This window comes from Otolemur garnettii, unplaced genomic scaffold (assembly GCF_000181295.1).
Source record: "Otolemur garnettii isolate 467f Iridium unplaced genomic scaffold, OtoGar3 scaffold00221, whole genome shotgun sequence".
NCBI lineage: Eukaryota > Metazoa > Chordata > Mammalia > Primates > Galagidae > Otolemur > Otolemur garnettii.
Window position 1 is genome coordinate 1,224,566 of NW_003852616.1, and position 23,129 is coordinate 1,247,694.

Consider the following 23,129-nt stretch of genomic DNA (forward strand, 5'->3'; position numbering starts at 1 on the left):
GTTTTCTTGGTATATTTTTATAAACACGGATCCTACTGGCTTTCCTTCTTTGTGTGTTCCTGGAATCATTTGAGTGGAGTAATCTTAGCTTATTCCCTGACATTCAGGTGGGTCACATTGAAAGAATGTGGGATTCCATTGGTAGATTCTTGTCCTTGTTCTCTCTTTTTGTCCAAGACGCTCACTAAAGGAGAGTAAATGTTTTTCTTTGGTGATTTATCTGCACTGTGAGTAACCAGCACTCTAGGAAAGTTTGTTATGGCTCGGCGCCTATAGCTCAACCGGCTAAGGCGCCAGCCACGTACACCTAAGGTGGCGAGTTCGAATCCCCAGCCCGGACCTGCCAAACAACAATGACGGCTGCAACCAAAAAAAAAAAAAATAGCTGGGCGTTGTGGCGGGCGCCTGTGGTCCCAGCTACTTGGGAGGCGGAGGCAGGAGACTCGCTTGAGCCCAGGAGTTGGAGGTTGCTGTGAGCTGTAATGCCACGGCACTCTACCCAGGGGGACAGCTTGAGGCTCTGTCTCAAAAATAAAAAGTAAGTTTGTTATATGTAACCTAAATGCTCCTTCTGTATTTTAGGCACATTAGCTCTTGCTCTCTCTTTTGCAAAAGTCCTCAGCTTTCGGTTGAATAATTGTCTAGGGTGGCATTTGGGTACTACTTTGCATTCCCATCTTTCCGCATCTTGACTAAGGAATCACAGCTTCCTTGGATGCTACCATAGGCCTGCGTATCTGGCTTTTTAATTGCCTGTAACTCATATCTGAATTCACTCTGCATCTTTCCCAAGCTGTGAGGTCCAGATCTGGGGGTGATGTCTAGTTCAGGTGGAAGTAGCGCTATGCATAAGGAGGTGATGATTGCCTGCGTGCCTCCTGGTGTCACCCTGCTTCTCTCAAACTGCGCTACTGACTGATTCAGCTTGTTGTAGCCACTGTGAGCTAAGGATTTAAGTGTTTCTTAGCACATAACAAATTTAATTAGTCCTTGATTTTTGACTATAAGATACTGAGGCAGGTTTCTTTTATAGCAAACATACTAAAACATAGATTCATGGTTTTCTTCAAAGTGGTGACTTTAAGAAACTGTAACTCTCCTTTTGGAATTATTTTCAGAATCTAGATCTTACAGTTTCAAATATATTGAGTGTTGGCGCAGTGCCTGTAGCTCAAAAGGCTAAGGCCCCAGCCACGTACACCAGAGCTGGTGGGTTTGAATCCAGCCTGGGGCCTGCCAAACAACAATGACAACTACAAACAAACAAACAAACAAACAAAAAATAGCTGGGTGTTGTGGTGGGCGCCTATAGTCCCAGCTACTTGGGAGGCTGAGGCAAGAGAATCGCTTAAGCCCAGGAGTTGGAGATTGCTGCGAGCCCTGATGCCTCAGCATTCCACCCAGGCTGACAGCTTGAGGCTCTGTCTCTAAATAAATAAATAAATAAATTGAGTGTTACATTTCAGATAAATACATGACTCCTTTTGGTGGGGATTTTTTTCTTGTTGCGTTCAATTCAACTTTGAATTTTATGGTACATTTTATACAGCATGTATCTTGCTTTACATCATGTGCCATACGTGTGCTCATCGCATGTATTGATGCATATTAATGTGTGTTGAAAAAAATCACATAGTTTTGAAGCAATTTTACTCTTCAAACCATCAAATAGTATCAGATTTTTAGTGAAAATTGGAAGCATCTATGCCTTAGTAACTACTCTTTAAGGGAAACCACTTTTAACTCTTTAAGATGTTTCTTCTGGTATTTAATCTCTTATTTTTAAAATAACAGGCTTATACGTCTATATCTGAATTTTCGGTTTTAAATATTATCCTTTGTCTTTCTCTAGTGGCAGGTAGAATTTAGCTTTTCCCCCACCTTCCTCCTTGTCCTTTCAATGTAGTGATAACCACCATTTTGGTTGACTTGGTAGTCGGGGTTTGTAATGTTAGGACCATGTGGGTGGTGTTTATAGCTAAGCCACCTCTTTCCTTATACAGCTGTTTGTTTTCCTGGTGTTGATAATTGCCTCAGGTTTTCCATGTGTGTTCTCTTCTGTACATCCATTGTTAACAGACGCCCAGACTCTTCTGTGCCAGCTCACTGTCTCCCAGCATTTCTGAGCATATCCAGCAATCTCTGGAGGCATGGGGGTCCCTTGGTTCAGAGTGCACTGGTCACTCTCTAAACCTGTACACAGCATTTCACTTCACCTTCATCCTCAGAAGTCCTTTTACTTTGTCCTCTCTGGATCCCTTATCTTTTGTGTCTTTCGTTGTCCTCTTTGGGTTGTACCCTCATCTGCATGAAACACATTCTCTAGAAGCTTTCCAAGAAAGAGAGTGTGAGGAATCTTTGCGATTCTGCCTTAAAATGTCTTTATTCTACCCTTGTTAATGCCCATCCGTGGTTTGACTGGAACCAAACCATTGGGTGGAAATCATACTTCCTCAGAATTTTGAGGTCATCTTGCTTTTCAAGTTTCAGGATTGTTATTGAGAGTCTAGTAATTATTTGACTTTTGTTATTTTGTATATATATTTTTCCTCTTTGGGAGCTTTAATTAAAGGGTTTTTTTTTTTTATTCTAACTGTTCTGGAATAATCATGACTCTTTACTCTGGTGTGAGTAATTTTTAATTGTATTGGTCATTCTTTTTTTTTTTTTTAGACAGAGCCTCAAGCTGTCCCCCTGGGTAGAGTGCCGTGGCATTACAGCTCACAGCAACCTCCAACTCCTGGGCTCAAGAGAGTCTCCTGCCTCCACCTCCCAAGTAGCTGGGACCACAGGTGCCCGCCACACCTGGCTATTTTTTGGTTGCAGCCATCGTTGTTTGGCAGGCCCAGGCTGGATTCAAACCCGCCACCTTAGGTGTATGTGGCTGGCACCTTAGCCACTTGAGCCACAGGCACCGAGCCTGTATTGGTCATTCTTAATCTGGAAATTCCTTCATTTCTATAAAACTTTTTAATATTTCATGACAATTTCCCTCTCTGTTTTGGAATCTTTTTTTTCTTCAAATTTCAGATTAACATAAGGATTCATATAATTAGATATCATTTGGTTTGTTAGATAAAGTTCAGTTGCAGTTGAGCTTTTTTTGCACAGAAAGTGTGCCATAATTTTTGGAATTTTACTTACAAGGAAGTTAGACCTGGACTGACCTTCCTAAATTTCTCTTGTTTTCTCTTCCATCTATGTTCTGAGAAATTTCTTCAGCTTTTATCTTGCAACCCTTACCTCAAATTTTAACATTTCTGCTGTTCCATTTCCAGGTGCTCTTTCTTCTTTAAATGTTCTATTCTAGAGTTTCTTGCTATTGTTTCAATCTCTTCTCTTTGAAGCTACTTATAATTATAGGGTGGTTTTTTTTTCTTCGAGACAGAGTTTCACTATGTCATCCTTGTAGAGCACTGTGGCATCACAGCTCACAGCAACCTCAAACTCTTGGGCTTAAGCTATTCTCCTGCCTCCTGAGTAGCTGGGACTATAGGCACTCGCCACATGCCTGGCTATTTTTTCTTGCAGTTGTCATTGTTGTTTAGCTGGCCTGGGCCAGGTTTGAACCCACCACCCTCAGTGTATGTGGCTGGTGCTGTAACCACTGTGCTACAGATGCTGAGCTGATTATAGGTTTTTTTGTGGTTTTTTTTTTTGCAGTTTTTGACTGGGGCTGGATTTGAACCTGCCACCTTTGATATATGGGGCCAGTGCCCTATTCCTTTGAGCCACAGGCCCTGCCTGTATGTGGACTTTTAGTTCTCTTTTTCTCATCACAGGGCCTTGTTGCTGCCTTCAGGGCCAGTCTGGATTATTTTCTCTTTGAGCCCAGAGCCTTTTGGCTTATTTTCTCTGTGGTATTATGTGAGGGAAGGGTGTGAAGAAGGTTTGGGCAAAGGGAACAATTGGGTTGTAGTACAATCACAAGACATTCACAGCAAGTAAATGCTGTGTCTTATCAGGTGTGTGTGTGGGGGGGGTGAGGACTCTGCAGGAAGGGGATGAGGACTTGGGTCTAACTGCCTTGTTTTTAGTTGCCCCCTGTACTTGCATCCCTATGGTTCCCGGTCACTCTAATCCCTGTGCCTGCCTGGTTTTCTCGGGCTGGAAGTGGCTTCTTAGTGGCTTTTTTGCAGATGTTGGTGTCACCTTTCCTTATGTGCTGTAGTTAGCACATCCATCTGCTTCCTGTCTTCCAAAACTCTGTTGACATCTCTCTTGTTCTATCTTCTCCCTTGTTCTCCTTGAGTGCTGATGCCTTTTTCCTCCTTCACTACTGCTTCCATAGAATTTGGGGTGGGAATGAAGATAAAAGGTGTTCAGGTGGGCACCACTAGCTCACTTGTTAGGGTGCTGGCCACATTCAGGCTGGTGGGTTCAAACCCGGCCCAGGCCTGCTAAACAAACAAACAAAAAATAGCTAGGCATTGTAGGGGATGCCTGTAGTCTCGGCTAGTAGGGAGGCTGAGGCAAGAGAATCGCTTGAGCTCAAGTGTTTGAGGTTACTATGAGCTGTGACACCACAGCACTCTACTGAGGGTGACAAAGTGAAACTCTGTCTCAAAAAAAAAAGAAAGAAAATGTGTTTGGTTCTCCATTCTTCACTGGCTCATACAGTATTTCTAAAGGGTGTTTTAGGAGTAGTTTGATCAATGCCACATTATTAAATTCAGTATCTAGTCCCATGTGGTGACTGCTTTGACAAGCAGTGTTCATATGGTATTATTACTTTACATATAGACCTGGACCTTGGAGGGGGAAAAAAGTATATATATATGTCTTCTAAAGCAACATTAAGTTAGGTCACCTATAAAATTAATTGTTTCCAGCCTCCCCCCTCTTTTTTTTTTTTCTTTCTTTTTTGAGACTGCATCTCAGTTACCTGGGTGGAGTGCTCTGGTCTCATAGCTCACAGGAACCTCAAACTCTTGGGATCAGGTGATCCTCTTGCCTCAGCCTCCCGAGTAGCTGGGACAACAAGCCTGCGCCACTGTGCTCAGCTTATTTTTCTGTTTTTAGTAGATATGGGTCAGGCTGGTTTTGAACTCCTGAGCTTAAGCGATCCACCTGCCTTTGCTCCAGAGTGCTAGGATTAGAGACGTGAGCCACCTTGCCCAGCCTATTGCCCCCATCCCCCACTAATCAGCTTTCATTAGTGTTTGTATAATTTAATGAGTGCCCTAAGACAACTCTTATTCTTCCAATGTGTGGCAGAGAAACAAAAAAGTTTAGACACCCCTGCTTCGAGTGCTTGAGCAGGATTTGTGACTAAGCTGTCTTGGGATGGAGTTTATCTTCTCGGAGCTTCTTAAGGGAAAAAGGAAAGAGAGGTCTGTGTGTACCAGTTTACAAACAGCATTGGTACTTGGGGTGGGGGCGGAGTAGCCTCTCCAGATCAGGTGTCCCAGAGTCTCAGCCTTGAGGAGGAGGAGCCTGTGGCTGTGCTGTTCTGAGGCTGTGGCTGCTGTCCACTTTTGCTTACCATCATTATTGGGAAGTATGCAGAAAAAGACCCCGAGTGTCCCCTGGATACCAGACCCGTTCCATGGCCGCAGTCTGTCTTCCTCCTGCCAGCCAGGTCATTTGCCCTACCAGGAAGGTGACTCTTCTTTCCTTTTGTCTTTAGCTAGGAGATCAGAGTTGCTGTGACAGCCATAGCGTGAAGTTCAGTGGGGCTGGTGCTGTGTCCCTTAGTGGAAGTGTTACTGCTTTGGGGGCTAGGACTTCTAAACCCACAGAACCTAGAACTGCAGGAACAGGAAGCCCACCTTCTCCAAGTCAGCCTCTGGGAGTGGTGGGCAGCAGGGTCTCTCATGTGTCCACCGTTGGTTCTGGACCTGTGGGTTTTGCTAGAAACATTGCACCATGTAGTGGCCACTCATTAACCCTTTCTGATCCTATATTGGAATGATTTTCCTATCATATTCCTCTGTCAGAAGATCTCCCATGTTTATTGTTGAGCCCGTCTGTGTTTCCTCATATAGTATGGACTCTCGCCAACAGACAGCACAGGTTGTCTCTCTGTCTCTCTGCAGGCCACATGTTTTTATGCGAACAGGTGATCATATGTTGTATTTGTGCAAAGTGCTTATAGGAAAATGGCCCGCCCTAAATAAATCAAAGCTGGGGAGTATGTGGATGGCAGAAAAATTGGATTGGAAAGGTTAAAGCATGTTTCATCCAGAGGATGGCATCCTATCTTTACGTGGTCTCGACTCCAGGCTGGAGCACAGCGATGCCTTTGGCCAGCTCCTCAATCACGCTGTCTGGCCAGCAGTTTTGGGGTGCTGCAGTGTACATCCTACAACCTGTGAACTCCATTGTCACATGCACACTGCTGTTTTTTTGCTGTAAAGTTTATCCTTTAGTCTGGTGAGGTGCTTTGTGGGATCCTGTGTCAGTGGATTAAATATTCTGTAATCCTCAAATAGTGATGCTGGCTAAGGCACTGTGGGCAGGAAACCTTTACTTGGATTATGTCTTGATTTCTGTCAGTAGAAATGTCTGTTCTTTTTTTTTTTTTTTTTTTTGAGACAGAGCCTCAAGCTGTCCCCCTGGGTAGAGTGCCATGGCATTACTGCTCACAGCAACCTCCAGCTCCTGGGCTCAAGGGAGTCTCCTACCTCCGCCTCCCAAGTAGCTGGGACCACAGGCACCTGCCACAATGCCCGGCTATTTTTTGGTTGCCATCATTGTTGTTTGGCGGGCCCAGGCTGGATTTGAACCCGCCACCTTAGGTGTATGTGGCTGGCGCCTTAGCCACTTGAGCCACAGGCGCCGAGCCCGAAATGTCTGTTCTTTTAGGATCCAATAGGTCCATTGTGATCAACTTGCCACCAAGTGGCAGGCTGATCTCCTGAGAGATGGTGCTGTACTGGGGGCTCTGTGCTGCTTTCTGCTCCTGGCATCATGCTCCTTCCCCAGAGGTAGTAGCTAGATCAGCCTGGGTAAGTAGGAGTCCGGTGTCTTCTATTGTGTTAAGATGTCATTTGCATTTTTTCCTGAAGAGTGAGAGGTTAAGTATCAACATCTTTTTATATGGTTAAGTGCTATAAGGGCCATTTGGTCTTTTTCTTTTGTATTTTTAGGAGCTCTTTTATGTTTGGGATAATTATCTTTTGGTGATGTAAAATACATTTTTACCAGTATGCTTATGGTGTTTTTGTTCCTATGTAAAAATTTTTTTGTAAATATAGCTAGATTTATTAGTCTTTTTCTTATTGTTTCTGGATTTTTGATTTTGGAAAGTTTTCTATATTCCCAGCTTTTGGAAGAATTCACTAAATTTACTAATTTTTTCTTTCTAAAATCCTATAGGTTTTTTGCTTTTAAATTGCTGATTTATTGAGATGTTATCAAACATGGTATGAGGAATGAATCTAATTTTTCAAGATGACCATCCTGTTAGCTCAACCCAACTTATAAAAACTCTGTTTTTTTCCTCTGATACAGCTTTTATTTCTACATGCAGTTGATCTATTTCTAATTTTTTAATTCTATCCCATTGATTTATCTATTGGTTCATGTCCTAATATGAATCTTACTTTTAGAAACTTTTCATAGAGGCTGGGAGCAGTGGCTCATGCCTGTGAGCCTGAGGTGGGTGGATTGTCTGAACTCATGGTTTGAGACCAGTCTGAGCAAAAAGCAAGACACCCCCCCCCAAAAAAGCAAGACCCCTGTCTCTACTAAAAACAGAAAAACTGAGGCAAGAGGATCACTTGAGCCCAAGAGTAGGAGGTTGCTGTAAGCTATGATGCCATAGCACTTTACCCAAGGTGACAAATTAGAAACTTTTTATAAGTTTTTTTTTTTTTGAGACCTTTACTTGGATTATGTCTTGATTTCTGTCAGTAGAAATGTCTGTTCTTTTTTTTTTTTTTTTTTTTTTTGAGACAGAGCCTCAAGCTGTCCCCCTGGGTAGAGTGCCATGGCATTACTGCTCACAGCAACCTCCAGCTCCTGGGCTCAAGCGAGTCTCCTGCCTTAGCCTCCCAAGTAACTGGGACCACAGGCGCCCGCCACAACGCCCGGCTATATTTTGGTTGCAGCCATTATTGTTGTTTGGCGGGCACCGGGCTGGATTCGAACCCGCCACCTTAGGTGTATGTGGCTGGTGCCTTAGCCACTTGAGCCACAGGCGCTGAGCCTATTAAGTTTTAATAACTGGTAGAATTGGCTGTCATTCATTCTCCTTTGTTCTTCCCAATGAATTTTTTGTTTTTGTTTTTAAACAGAATCTCACCCGGTCACCTTGGTAGAGTGGCATGGCATTGTAGCTCACAGCAAACTCAAACTCTTGGGCTTGAACAATTCTCTTGTCTCAGCCTCCTGAGTAGCTGGGACTACAGGCACCTGCCATGATGTCAGGCTAGTTTTTCTATTTTTAGTAGAGATGGGGTCTCGCTCTTGCTCAGGCTGGTCTTGAATTTCTGAGCTCAAGCTATCCACTCACCTCAGCCTGATTACAGGCCAACCACCGTCCCCAGCCTTTTGTTGTTGTTGTTTAAGAGAAAGGATCTCACTTTGTCACCTAGGCTGGAGTGCAGTGGCATCTTCATAGTTCACTGTGGTCTCTAACTCCTGGGCTCAAGTGATCCTTCTGCCTCAGCCTCCTAAATAGTTGGGACTACATATGGGCACCACCACATCAGGCTAATTAAAAAAGTATTTTTATAGAGAAAGGATCTTGCTGTGTTGCGCAGGCTAGTCTTGAGCTCCTGGCTGTAAGTGAGCCTCTTGGCTTGGCCTCCCAAAGCATTGGGATTATAGCCAGTAACATTTCTAATAAGTTTGTCCACCTCCAGAAAGTAATCTGGAGTTTTTATTGGTATTTTAAATTTACAAAGTTACATAGGAAAAACTGGGGTCTTTCTAGTCAAAACAAGGTATATATTTTTCTTCTCAAGTCTATTTTTGTGTTTTTAAGAGTTGAGACATTCATATGTTTGGACATTTCTTTCACCTGGTATAACTTTAACATAATATTGTGGGTCTTATTTTTTAAGTTTTATCCTCTCAGTCTTCAGCTTCATCCCTCTTAGGATGAAATTTACCATTTGTGGTTTCTGTTGTGATTTCTATAATGGGGAAACACCTGGCTTTTGAGCCAGTGTCAGAGCTTCTCTAGATTTGCCTCAAAGTTTGTGTGGCTATCACCACTTTAGAGTAGATAACTGGAAGTCTGTTTTAGTAGATAACTAGAAGGAACCAGCGTCGGTGATCAGAAGCCTCACCTATCAGCTGGATTTCCGCTCTTGCTCTCGGATATTGTTGTGAGGCAGAGTGTCCTTAATAGGTCAGGGAAGGTGTTATTTCCTGGGAAGGTGAAGGACGCTTAACAAGGAGAGATCTGCCCTTGATCCTTTGGTGTGCTACAGAAAGAAATAAAACGATAATACTAATACTTCAAGAGAGGACACAAAACAGAAAAGTTACCTCTATCAAAATCCACAAAAGATAATCATTTAAAGACAATTCATACACAGCCTTGCTTGGTAGCTTACACCTGTAATCTCAGCACTTTGGGAGGATTGCTTGAGGCCAGGAGTTCAAGACCAGCCTGGACAACATAATGAGACCCTATCTCTTAAAAAAAAAAAAAAAACCAATAAAAGAATTAACCGGGCATGGTGGCCCTGTGACTATAGTCCCAACTACTTGGGAGACTGAGGCAGGAAGATCACTTGAGCAGTGAGTTATGATTATGCCAACAGTACTCTGACCTGGGTGACAGAGCAAGACTCTGTCTCTTAAAAAAGTTCAGACAGAGGAGATCCCAGGTTGGTGGATACCTCAAGGTGCCGTGTCTAGGGAGGGCATGGAAGTGCTGTGCTGGCTACCCTGTACCTTGCCCTACGCATTGCTTCCATTTAGCTGTTGCTTAGTTGTGTCCTTTATAACGTAGCCGCACAATGGGAGTGAAGACGCCCCCAGCTGGTGCCAGCCCCCAGCCATGCAGTCCTCAATCTTTGAATCTTCCTGACATCACATATACCATGAAGCAGAGAAGAGAGGCTGTACAATTTTGTTTCCCTTGCAAACGGTATACATCTTGAGTGCTTCGTGAGTGAGCAACATGTACACCCAGGGGTTCGTTGACACTTGGTGTTGGTAAAGTGATGGTGAACGTCAGTGTGGAGCTTTCCTATGTGTGCTGCTGCCTTTTGCTTGGTACCTGACACAAAAACTGCTGAGGTGAATGAAAATATTCAGAAAGTCTAATTTTTTTTTTTTGAGACAGAGTCTCACCATGTCACCCTGGATAGAGTGCTGTGGTGTCACAGTTCACAGCAACCTCCAACTCTTGGGCTTAAGTGATTCTCTTGCCTCAGCCTCCCAAGTCGCTGGGACTACAGGCACTCACCACAATGCCCAGCCATTTTTTGGTTGGACTTGTCATCGTTGTTTGGCAGGCCCAGGCTGGATTCGAACCTGCCAGCTCCAGTGTATGTGGCCAGTGCCCTAGCTGCTAAGCTATAGGCACTGAGCCAAAGTCTAATTTTTGTACATAGAAATTTTGACTTCCAACCATGAAGCTGATATTTTGCATCTGTTAGTGCCAACTGCTTTCTTTAAAGATTTTACATCTTTCTTTCCTTTTTGGGGGGAGTGGGGGACAGAGACTCACTCAGTCACTCTGGGGTTGAGTACTGTGACATAAGCTCACAGCAACCTCAAACTCTTGGGCTCAGTGATTGTCTTGCCTCAGCCTCTCGAGGAGCAGGGACTACAGGCGCCCACCACAACACTCAACTATTTTAGAGATGAGGCTCAGGCTGGTCTCAAACTTCTGAGCTCAGGCAATCCACCCGCCTTGGCCTCCGGTGTGAGCCACCCCACCTAGCCGGATTTTACATCTTCCTATCTGGTTCTCCCATCTTTCCCTTTCTTGCCCTCCCTGTCAGAGGTTTCCTCATAGAGAGATGAGGACAGTGTGAGAGAAATGAAGGTTGGAGAATGAGTTGAACAAAGTCCTAGGGAACACAAGGGTCCCCATTTCTTTTCTTTTTCTTTTTCTTTTTTTTTTATTTGAGACAGAGTCTTACTATGTCGCCCTTGGTAGAGTGCTGTGGCGTCACAGCTCACAGCAACCTCAAACTCTCAGATGTAAGTGATTCTCTTGCCTCAGCCTCCCAAGTAGCTGGGACTACTGGTGCCCACCATAATGCCTGGCTATTTTTTTGTTGGAGTTGTCATTATTGTTTGGAATCTAACTGTCAGCTCCAGTGTATGTGGCTAGAGCCCTAGCCACTGAGCTACAAGTGCCGAGCTGGTCCCCATTTCTTGTGGCTGGTTCTTTGTGTGCTTTGTGTGTAGATGGAGTGGTTTACGCCTGGGGCCACAATGGATATAGCCAGTTGGGGAATGGGACGACTAACCAAGGCATCGCTCCCATCCAAGTCTGCACCAATCTCTTGATCAAGCAAGTGGTTGAAGTAGCTTGTGGCTCACATCATTCAATGGCTCTGGCAGCTGATGGAGAGGTAAGTACACTGCTTTTATTTTTCAGTCTTTATTTTTAAAATTGCAGTAAAATACACATGAAATTTACTATCTTAATTAAGAGTATAATTCATTGGCATTAAGTACATTCACATTATTGTGCAACTGTCACCTCTGTCTACACACAGAATTCTTTGCGTCTTGCAAAACTCAAATTCTTTTCCTATTAAACTCCCCATTCTCTCCCCCCAACCCCTGGCCACCACCTTGATAGTTTGTTTCTATGAATTTGATTACGCCCAGGGACCTCATGTAAATGGAATCAGACAGTATTCATCCTTTTGTGACTGACTTCACTTGAGTATAATGTCCCCAAGGTTCATCCACGTTGTGGCTTGTAACAGGATTTAATTCCTTTCAAGGCTGAGTAACATTCCATTGTGTGCATACCCAGTGTCCTCACTTATATGTCATTGATAGGTTCTGGAAACTGTGACTTTAGGCAGAATGACATGTAATGAAACCAGTTTTGTCATAGGCTAATTGATGTAAGGAAGGGTTCAGTTCTTATGGGATATTTTTGGTCACAATACCCATCAAACTTCTAAATAAAGATCCAAACCAGGCCAGGTGGGGCCTGTGATCCTAGCCCTCTGGGAGGCTGAGGTAGGTGGATTACTTGAGCTCAGGAGTTCTAGACCAGCCTGAGCAAGAGTGTGATCCCATCTCTACTAAAAATAGAAAAAACTAGCCAGGCATTATGGTGGGTGCCTATAGTCCCATCTACTTGGGAGGCTGAGGCAAGAAGATTGCTTGAACCCAGGAGTTTCACAATGCTGTGAGCTATGATGTAGGTGCATTAAAATCGAAATACTCAATATATACTGGTAACAAAAGATGAATAAAAGCCACATTGAGCACCTCTAGTAATTGGAAAAGTCAAATGTGACTTCAGTATTACAAATTTAATACAGTTTTTTCCCTTTTAAAATATGAATACATTTTTTGGCACTTTCTGTGTAAGCATTTACATAGTTGCAATGACTGTAGAGGCAGTGTAGTACCATGGTTAAGGGCGTAGGGAGACTGCCTAAGCTTGAATTCCACTTGCACTGCTTCCTACCCATGGAGCCCCTGTCCAGTTGCTTAACCTCTCTGTGTTTCAGTTGCCATATATTAATATAAAATGGGGGTGATAGTATTATCTACTCCAGGGCCACTTTGCAGGATTACTAAGAGGATTAAGTAGGTTAATGTGTGTAACACATGTGAATCTTTTGGCATACTGTAAGTACTCAGTAAGTGGGTTTATTTCTACTTTATGATTATGTTAGAGGTCAGATTTGCACTCTGACTGTTCTTTCTTTTTCCCTTCTTTTTTAGGTGTTTGCTTGGGGGTATAACAATTGTGGTCAGGTGGGATCAGGTTCTACAGCAAATCAACCAACTCCCCGAAAAGTTACAAACTGTTTACATATTAAGAGGGTGGTTGGCATTGCCTGTGGTCAGACGTCATCCATGGCTGTTCTAGACAATGGTGAGGTGAGCTCGCTCGCAATTCCTACTCCCCCTCTACCTCCTTTTTCCATGAAATGTCACTTTCTTCATGATCGTGGGAGGAAAAGTGCTTTGTCTGGGTACTCGGTTGAGTTGACTGGGGAGGGTGTTTGCTCCTCCGTGTGACTTTATTACTTTATTAAATCCCAAGATCTGCAAGTAAAAACTCTGGTGTGTCTAAATTTTGTTTTTTGCCAAGATCTAAATAGCCTCATGCTTATAAGTATTTGTTTTTGATGTTTATCATAATGGATTAGAGCACCAATTCTCAACCTGTGGGTCGTGACCCATAGGAACTGTATTAAAGGGCCGTGGCATTAGGAAGGTTGAGAACCACTGGATTAGAGGATTTGATACTTTTCTTTCAACGAAAAGATAAACTGAGCAAACTTTTTAAAGTTAGCTGGTAAGTTAGAACTTCCTTCCTACATCGTGAATATTTGTTCACAGGAGGAGACAATTTGCAAAAGCAGATTTTTTTGTCCTGATTGTTGTTACCTACTTTTTAAAACTCACCCTTCAGTTACCTACTGGTGTTATCACCTTTGAGCTTAGGGTTATTATTATGAACTTATTTCTGCTTTTAGCTTCTATTTACATGGGCCAGTTACTACCTGTGCATGTTTTTGGGCACAAAAATGTTAGATAATTTAGACATAGACATAATGGCAGCATGAATTGGAGTTTGAGGTGCCCTGGAGTGTACTGAACTAACTTGTGTTAATTTTGATCAGTCCTGATGTCATCCTGATTCTTGAGATCCTATCAGATATCTCCATCCCAGTAATCTCCATTTCTCCTTCATTTTTAAAAATGAGTTAAATTTGAAAATTATTACCTGGTTATTTTAACAAAGGTGAAATGTAGGTATGAAGTAAAAGGGGAAGGAGTACCTTTCTACATCTTGTTAATTTTTTTTTTTTTTTTTTTTGGCTAGGGCCGGGTTTGAACCCACCACCTCCAGTATATGGGGCCAGTGCCCTACTCCTCTGAGCCGCAGGCGCCGCCCTATAATTGTTTTTTTTAGTGGGATGATGATGCCTACTGCTGCTTTTCTCTGCTGTTCCTCAGCTTCCCCGGCCTGTCTGGCAGCATGTTTATCTGTGCCCACTGTGACGAAAGACACCAAATCACCTCCAAAATGGTCCTTATGCCTCAAGTCTTACTTTTTTTTTTTAATTTCAGGTTAACGTGAGGGTACAAACAACCAAATAACAATATTTGAATATGTTAGGTAGAGTCCCTCATTTTTTTTTTTTTTTGAGACAACAACTCACTGTGTTGCCCTTGGTAGAGTGCCGTGGTGTCATAGCTCACAGCAACCTCAAACTCTGGAGCTTGAACAATCCTCTTGTCTTAGGCTCCCAAGTAGCAAGTAGCTGGGACCAACAGACATGCACCACCATGCCCAGCTAGTTTTTTCTATTTTTTTTTTTTTTTTTTTGAGACAGAGCCTCAAGCTATCCCCCTGGGTAGAGTGCCATGGCATCACAGCTCATAGCAACCTCCAACTCCTGGACTCAAGTGAGTCTCCTGCCTCAGCCTCCCAAGTAGCTGGGACCACAGGCGCCCGCCACAACGCCCGGCTGTTTTTTGGTTGCAGCCATCATTGTTGTTTGGCGGGCCCGGGCTGGGGATTCGAACCCGCCACCTTAGGTGTATGTTGCTGGCACCTTAGCCGCTTGAGCCACTGGCTCCGAGCCAGTTTTTTCTATTTTCAGTAGAGATGGGATCTCATTCTTGCTCAGGCTGGTCTTGAACTCCTGAACCTCAAACAATCTATCCTGCCTCGGCCTCCCAGAGTGCTGAGGTTATAGGCATTTGCCATTGCGTTTGGCCTTGCCGCTAGTCAGATATGCTCCTGTCACCTCTCATATTGGGCCAGCATGATCTTTCAAAATGCAGATTTGATTAGTCTGTTTTGACAGATTTGGGTGGAAAATTCAGGTTCATTTTCCTTTCCCTAGTGTGTGTTTTTGTCACTTTGTCTCCTGGCCTTTCCCTTCCTTCTAGTCTTGTCCCTTCCCTTTGCCCTAGCTGTGTCCAGCTAGCCCCACCTGAGCTGGCCTCAGACGCATCCAGCAACTTCTGCCTGAAACGCCTTTGCCCTCACTTGTCCTCCAGCCCTGCTCAGATCGCTCCTTTCTGAAGTCTCCTCTAAGCTTTCTTCCTAGAGCTAAAGCCTTCCTTATGTTCCTGTAGTGCCTCGACCGTGTGTCTGTGGAAGCACACAGCTTTCTGCCTGCAAGAAATTTGCACATGTCTATCTCACTTGTCAAAGAGTGACCGAAAACGTATTCCCGTTATCTTTCACAGTGTCCTGATATCTGTGGGTTCTTAATAATTGTTAGTGAGGCTCAGTTTGCTTATGTATAAAATGGAGAAGAGTGATGTAGCCCAGGCTATCTAACCAGTAAGTCAGGGAGTAGGAACTGATACCAAACTGTCAGCCCCACCCCCAAAACACCTTCTGTTTCAAGATCAGTTGTAGGATCCTATAATTATCTCTTCTTTTATATGAGCAGTTTTAAAAGCCTATTCTTTCCCTTTCTCTCCTCTCTAAGGTGTATGGCTGGGGTTATAATGGCAACGGTCAGCTGGGCTTGGGAAACAACGGCAACCAGCTGACCCCCGTGCGAGTGGCAGCCTTGCACAGCGTTTGTGTGAACCAGGTATGTGTGGTAACCTCAGCTAGCCCGTCCCTATCTGCCTTGCCTGTTCTGCCTTAGAGCAATATTGGTGTTAACTCTTCAGTCAGTCTTTCCTGGCAATACCTTATACCTTCATCTTCCATGTTTAATATTATATCTTCCCTAAATTCCCACCACAACAAGGAAGACTGTGGTGCAGGCACATTAATTTTGACAAGTTAAAAAAAAACTAATGGAAAAATGTAGTAGTCTAAGGTTTAGGCTTTTCTAATGCTTTCTTCATGTCAGTCCACAGCTGACGATGAATTGGCATCCTGCAGAAGCTGGCTGTAGCCTTTTGGTAGATGTTTTCCTGTCAATGGTAACCATGGACATTTACTTGCAGATTGTCTGCGGCTATGCACATACTCTAGCACTAACAGATGAGGGCTTGCTGTATGCCTGGGGAGCTAACACATACGGGCAGCTGGGAACTGGCAATAAAAATAACCTGCTGAGCCCTGCACACATCATGGTGGAGAAGGAAAGGTAACTTGGTTGTGCCGTGCCTTTGGGACTGTCTGTGGCAGGGCTGTAGTGTTTGGCTTTGTGACACTTCTGTTTATTAATATTCTCATTTTGAACAAAAGAATTTGAGTACCAGCCAGAATGAACATCAAGTTGATGAGATTCTTATGCTCCTTTCTGAAATAATCTCCTGTGATCGACAGGGCATGAACGCATCTTGGTGTAATTCCTGCAGGCTTGATGGTGCCCATTGAGTAGGGAGACAAAGAGGGTCTGTGACATGTTGATGTCCAAGGTGTAGTGTGAATTTCTCTTATGAGCCAACTAAAACAACTGTTGAGTAAATATGCCCTTGAAAGGACATTCTCTATTTAAACATTGATTTGATGTCATGTGTATTAACCACAATAGATACTTACCGTTTGTTTAGCCAAATTGTGAGGTCGTACGTGCTAAGTCTTAGGGTATTGACTTTTAGGCCTGGGACTGTCTCAGAAGCACACTACTGAGAAGAGCAAGGAGAATGCTCAGAGCTCCTTACCCTGCCCCAGAGCTCTGTTCTGAGCTCTGGTAGGGATGAGAGAAAAAGCTATCTCTCTAAAGAAATAGTATCTTGAAGACAGTATTCTTGGCTACTGTGTAAGCCCACAGAACGGTCAGCACATTTTGTAATTGTCCACTTTCCTCATTTACTTGATTTCTAGTCTGCTTTCCAAGTTCTCCCCAACAGTATGTATGTATTGTCCATCCTAACCCGGCATTAGTTTAGGCTGTGAGGAGGGCAGTGAGGGGGAAATACAGCGCTCTTATTCTGGTCTTTGGTTTTGTTGCTGTGGCTGGGCAGTAAATGTCCCAGGCCCTTGGGACGTTTTCTGATTTGTTCCAAGTGTGGACTTTTAAATTGCTTTGTGTAGTGTGCTGTAGGCTTCTGTGATAATGAAGTGACATGTCTTTTTCTTAAAACTCCTCAGGATAGTAGAGATTGCAGCCTGTCACTCTGCCCACACATCTGCCGCCAAGACCCAGGGTGGGCACGTATACATGTGGGGCCAGTGCCGGGGCCAGTCGGTGGTCCTCCCCCACCTCACCCACTTCTCCTGCACAGATGACGTGTTTGCCTGCTTTGCCACTCCTGCCGTGTCGTGGCGCCTCCTGTCTGTGGGTAAGAAAGCATCAGGGCAGAACAGTGCCACCAACTGACCAGTCTTCTGTGTATTTGCTGGGTGTGGGCTCCTTAAGGTTCTAGAATTGCTTCCTTTTTTTTTTTTTTTTTGCAGTTTTTGGCCAGGGCTGGGTTTGAACCCACCACCTCCGGCATATGGTGCCGGCGCCCTACTCCTTTGAGCCACAGGCACTGCCCCTGGTTCTAGAATGTTTTGTTCCCTGTTAGCTTTAATACTTTAATTCAAATTAGATTTCCATAATCAGATTTATTTATATATTATGAAACATTCCCACAACATGCTGACTTCTGCCATTAGAAGAGGTGCTAAGTGTGATTTGAATTTATCTTTTCTTATCAGTATATATTGAGTATTTCAACTTTAATAGCTTTTTCTTTTCTTAAAACCTGTATACATTTTTGGGGCCCCCTCTGCATGCTGCTTGGCTTGGACCTGTGTATAACAGGCTTCCAAGGGTCTTGCATCTTAAAATGGCACAGGCATCCTTCTCACAATAAATGTTCTACATTTTTAATGTTAAGTTTGAAAAAACTGTGGCATTGAGTACATCTCCTAGATGGTAACTTCTTTCTCTTCCACACACTAAAAGTCAGAAGTGGTTTTCCCTCCCAGTTTGTGAGCTCAGTTTGTCAGGTACAGATCCCTGGAATGTGACTTCCCTGGTTCTTGGTTTCCATTGCTGGAGAATGAGCACCGGTGCCTGGTCAATGATGCAGAGATCTCAAACACAAAGCAGTGAGATACATACATGCTTATTGCAAAATTGAGATAAAATACAGGAAGGATATATCCCAAAGCAGGCCCCCCCCCCACCCCCGGGAGGAGTGGAGAAGGGACTCCAAAGTTAGAGCATTCTCCGTCTTTGGCTGTTGTTTTCCTCCCTTTGGGGTGATTAACAGGTTGGGGTTACGTAACAAACTCCTTACCATGCTTCCCTCTTCCCCATCTTCCTCAAGATCCCTGGGTTCCATAGGATTAATTGTACATAAGGTTAAATGAGCCTCAGGTCGCTAGGGGCCCCTCACTGCCACTGCCCACTGAGAAACAGTCCCCACCCACAATTTTGGGTCCTAGCTACCATTCAGTTCCACTCTCTATCCTTAGCCACTATCCTGCCACCTGTTTACCTTCCACCAGTCCTAACAAGCTGAGTATTAGAAAGAAAGTCAGATGGCGAATTCACACCTCTGAGGCATATCTTTTCTCTTAAAGGAGCTTTACACTTATCACCAGAAACAAAGAGGAGAAAAGGGTCATCTCATTTCCATCTCAAGATTAGTGACAGAAGGTGAGGCAGTGATGAGGTGTTTTTTTTTTTTCCTTGAATAGGTTGGGTAGCAATCTAGACCCCTGCACTAGGTGCCTATCTTGGTCGTTTCCTTTCTTTTATCCACCAGTGACCCAAATTACAGAGGTGGGGAAAGACTAAGTCTTTATTCTCTGCCTAGGCTGGAGTACACTGGGCAATCATAACTCACTGTAGCTTCTAATTCCCAGATTTCAGATGTTGCTCCTGCTTCAGCCTTCCAAGTAGCTGGGGCTGTAAGTGTGCACCACCACACTTGGCTAATTTTTAAATTTTTGTAAAGATAGGATCTCACAGGCTTGGTGCGGTGGCTCATGCCTATAATCCTAGAACTCTGGGACACCAAGGTGGGTGGATTGCCTGAGCTTAGAGGAGTTTGAGACCAGCCTGAGCAAGAGTGAGACACTGTCTCTACTAAAAATAGAAAAACTGAGGCAAGAAGATCACTTGAGCCCAAGTATTTGAGGTTGCTATGAGTTATGATGACACCATAGCACTCTACCCAGGGTGACAGTGATTCTGTCTCAAACAAAAACAGAAAAAAGATGGGATCTCACAATGTTGCTCGGGCTATTCTCAAACTCCTAGGCTCAGAGGATCCTCCCACCTCAGCCTCCCAAAGTGCTGGGATTATATGTGTGAGCCACCAGGCCTGCCCAAAAGCCTGATTTTTTAAGAGACTTTCCCTCTTTGCTTCCTACGCAGGAGAGCTCTACATTGTGTGGGGTTGAGGGAGGGTTGTAGGTTAAGGTCACAGGGTTTGGGCTGATGATATTTCCTTGGGAGATTCTGATAATAAAGCTGTGGATATGCTCATTTCTTAAATTTCAGCCTAGGGGTTAGCTGTTATCCCTCCTCTGTGAGTTGCCCTGGTAACACCAGGCAACTGAGTGTCAGATTCTTTCAAGGCCTTGAAGCTGAGATCTTTGATTAAGTCATCTTTCTCAGCCTGTGGGCAGCTGAAACTTGTCTCCTGTCCATAGCACCTTTGTTCAGTGACCAATGAGCATCTCTGGAATTTTTAAATTTCTTTTTAGTCTTCTGTTTTTCCCCCTTTTGAAATATATGTAAAGCACAAGAAAATGTTGAAGGAATTGTGCAAAGTGCCTTTACTTTTCTTCATAATAACACAGTTCTGTTACATATTATCATAATTCTTTTTATCAGGTAAGGTGATCACATGTTCCTGTAAAACTGTTTCCTTTGCATATATGTTGTTGCTATGTAAATTTGCTCTATATTTAGATAGTGGGTAAAGACTATGGTTTGTAAATTGATTTTTTTAGGGTTAAGGGTGATTTTTAGATTCTCGATACCTAGGAAAAAGAACTTCTCTGCTTAAGAACATGATTGTTCAGCATTACCACTTGAGTGCTAAGTTTTGGGGAGCCTCCTTGAGTTAGATATGCTGACCACTTGAAATCATTCTAAAGCAGAGAAAAATATTCTTAGGGTTTCAGGCTTGGTGCCCCTAACACAGTGGTTATGGCGCCAGCCACATACACTGTTTGAACCCAACCTGGGCCAACTAAACAACAATGACAACTGCACCAAAAAAATACCCATGTGTTATGGCAGCTGCCTGTAGTCTCAGCTACTTGGGAGGCTGAGGCAAGAGAATCACTTAAGCCCAAGAGTTTGAGGTAGCTGTGAGCTGTGATACCACGGCACTCTACTGAAGGCAACATAGTGAGACTCTGTCTCAAAAAAACAAACAAACATATATATGTGTGTGTGTGTGTGTGTGTGTGTGTGTGTATTCATATTCTTAGGGTTTCAGTCAAGGAAAATTGATAAATTCAAATTTTGAGAGTGGGGTTCTATCATCATGGACTACTTAGAACTTTAAAAAAACATTTCTCATGTCTAAGCATGTAAGATTGGTATTTGGCCTTTCTAAATACATGTATTTTTTTTTATAGTTTATAGATGTCAACTATTTAACACTATGAAATTGATTTGACAAATAAGGCATGAGGTATTGAAAACACACAAAGGAAATTATCCACCATACTAATGATCTTTTTGAAGTCTTTCAAGTCTTGAATCTCTCTTTCCTGAGCTTTCTGTATTAATAGTATTTTCGTTACCTTTAGAGCATGAAGACTTTCTGACAGTTGCAGAGTCACTGAAGAAAGAATTTGATAGTCCAGAAACTGCTGATCTGAAATTTCGAATTGATGGGAAATACATTCATGTTCATAAAGCTGTTTTGAAAATCAGGTATGTTTGTCTGAGCTCAGAGGCATTGACAACATTTCTTTCTCTTTGCCATTTCTGTTTCTGTTACATTTTGTAAAATGGATATGGATAAGAAGTAGCCTCAGTAGTAGAGAGAAATGTACTCTCTGGGAGTATAAGAATTTGTCTATATTATGTTTGAATTAAGAGTCTTGTGAGAGCAGTGCCTATGGCTCAAAAGAGTAGGGCACCGATTCCATATGCCGGAGGTGGTGGGTTCAAACCCAGCCCCAGCCAAAAACAGCAAAAAAAAAAGAGTCTTGTGAATGCTCAGTTTTTTGGGGAAATTTGTTTAAATGTTTTTAAAAAAATACAAATGTTGTTCTTGAAAAGTGTATATGTCTTCATTTTCATTTTTTTTTTAATGAGACAGTCTCAGTCTGTTGCCCTAGCTAGAGTGTCATGTCCTCATAGCTCATGTCAACCTCAAACTGTAGGGCTCTCTTAAGAGATTCTCTTGCCTCAGCCTCCCTAACAGCTGGGACTATAGGCTCCCACCACAATGCCCAGCTAGTTTTACTATTTTTAGAAGAGATGGGGGTCTCACTCTTCTTCAGGCTGGTCTCCAACTCCTGAGCTCAGGTGACCCACCAGCCCTGGGCTCCCAGAAAGCTGAGATTACAGGTGTGAGCCACCGGGTCTGCCCTTCTCTTTTGCTTTTGAGGAAAGATTCATTTTCCCTAAGCAGAAAGCTCTCATAGTCAGGACTGCTGGACTTCTATTACCAGTTACTTCTAATTATCAATTAAAGAAAAGTTCTTTAGGTATAGTAAATGGTAGGACTTCCTTGTCCAAATTGTGAGGGAACCATGCATTAATAACTGATAATACTGGGACTGTTGCTCACTGAGGCTGCCATTACAGAGAAAGAGGAACACCCTGGAATAAGACCATTAAACTGATCATTTACAAGTCTTTTTGGAAATTTAGTTAAAAACCTATTTGCAAAATAATATATTTTTGGGGACTAGAAAGGCCCTGTGTCACTTATTACCCCAGAGAGTAAATATCTGAAGAGAGGAGCTGGAAGTGCTTCTGTCTGGGAAGCTGTGCTGAGTCGCTCTGTTCCTTCTTGTGGTTTTCTCATAGTTACATCCATATTCCTTGCTTTAGACAACTGTTTATTTTCTTATGTAATTGGAGGCATTATTTTAGTATTCTGAATGGATTTTGAAAATATTTTTTATCTTTGTGCCATATCTGACTTTAAAAGAATTTGAAAAGATGATTTAAGCTGGGCAAGTAATCCTAGCACTTTGAGAGGCCCAGAGGGGTGGATCTCCTGAGCTCAGGAGTTCAGGACCAACATGAGCAAGAGCGAGACCCGATCTTCTACTAAAAATGGAAAAACTAGCTGGGCATCGTGGTGGCCTGCACCTGTAGTCCCAGCTTCTCAGGAAGCTGAGACAAGAGGATCACCTGAGCCCAAGGGTTTGAGGTTGATGTGAGCTGTAACACCACGGCACTCTATCCAGGCGATAGCTTTAGGCTCTGTCTCAATAAATAATGCATTTCTATACATCTTTAAAAAACAAAACAAGTGAGCAAAAAAACTTGGAGACCATCAAGTGGAAATAGCAACAGCAGTACTGTTGAAGTGCTGGGTGCTCCTGGGCTCTGCGTATAATTCATAATATTTAATAGGAGATGCAAAAGTGAAAGTAAGTGCATCTAAAACCCCTTGTATATGGAATGTTTTCAGGGTCCTGACTAAAGATTCGTGATCATGGTGTGTGTGGGTACAGATAGAGAAGTTAAGGATACCTCTAGTCGTTGTTTATCTGATTTCATCAACTTGGTGTGGTAGCCTTTGCTTTTCTGTTTTAGGTGTGAGCACTTTCGTTCCATGTTCCAGTCATACTGGGATGAGGACATGAAGGAGGTGATAGAAATTGACCAGTTTTCTTACCCAGTGTACCGTGCCTTTCTCCAGTACCTCTACACGGACACTGTCGACTTGCCACCAGAGGATGCCATAGGTACCGTGGCTGCAGTGGGACTGGCTCAGCTGTGGTCGAGACTGTGTCTCCTCATGTTCTCTGAGTAGAGAAATATAAAAAATTCCAGGTTTATTGGCTTTTACTTAGTCTTTAAAAAAGATTCAAAGTTAATGTCCTTAATAATTATATTGTGTAGTTATCATGGTTAATAATTATGGACCTCATTTATCACTATGGACTCATTTTAATTTTTTAATATTGAAGTACAAATTGCTGATGGATTTAGCATTTTGGA

General features: G+C 43.1%; 1 protein-coding gene across 2 annotated transcripts in view; it reads left to right on the forward strand.

The window, feature by feature from the left end:
- The window catches only part of RCBTB1 (RCC1 and BTB domain containing protein 1), a 51,283-nt gene that overhangs the window by 15,928 nt on the left and 12,226 nt on the right, over positions 1 to 23,129 (forward strand). For both annotated transcript variants that reach the window (XM_023508073.1, XM_003801804.3), the window contains exons 4-10: positions 11,323 to 11,489; positions 12,832 to 12,990; positions 15,570 to 15,677; positions 16,042 to 16,184; positions 17,135 to 17,325; positions 20,750 to 20,876; positions 22,722 to 22,873. In XM_023508073.1, coding sequence (XP_023363841.1) covers positions 11,323 to 11,489; positions 12,832 to 12,990; positions 15,570 to 15,677; positions 16,042 to 16,184; positions 17,135 to 17,325; positions 20,750 to 20,876; positions 22,722 to 22,873 — 1,047 coding nt within the window. The remainder of the gene's footprint in view (positions 1 to 11,322; positions 11,490 to 12,831; positions 12,991 to 15,569; positions 15,678 to 16,041; positions 16,185 to 17,134; positions 17,326 to 20,749; positions 20,877 to 22,721; positions 22,874 to 23,129) is intronic.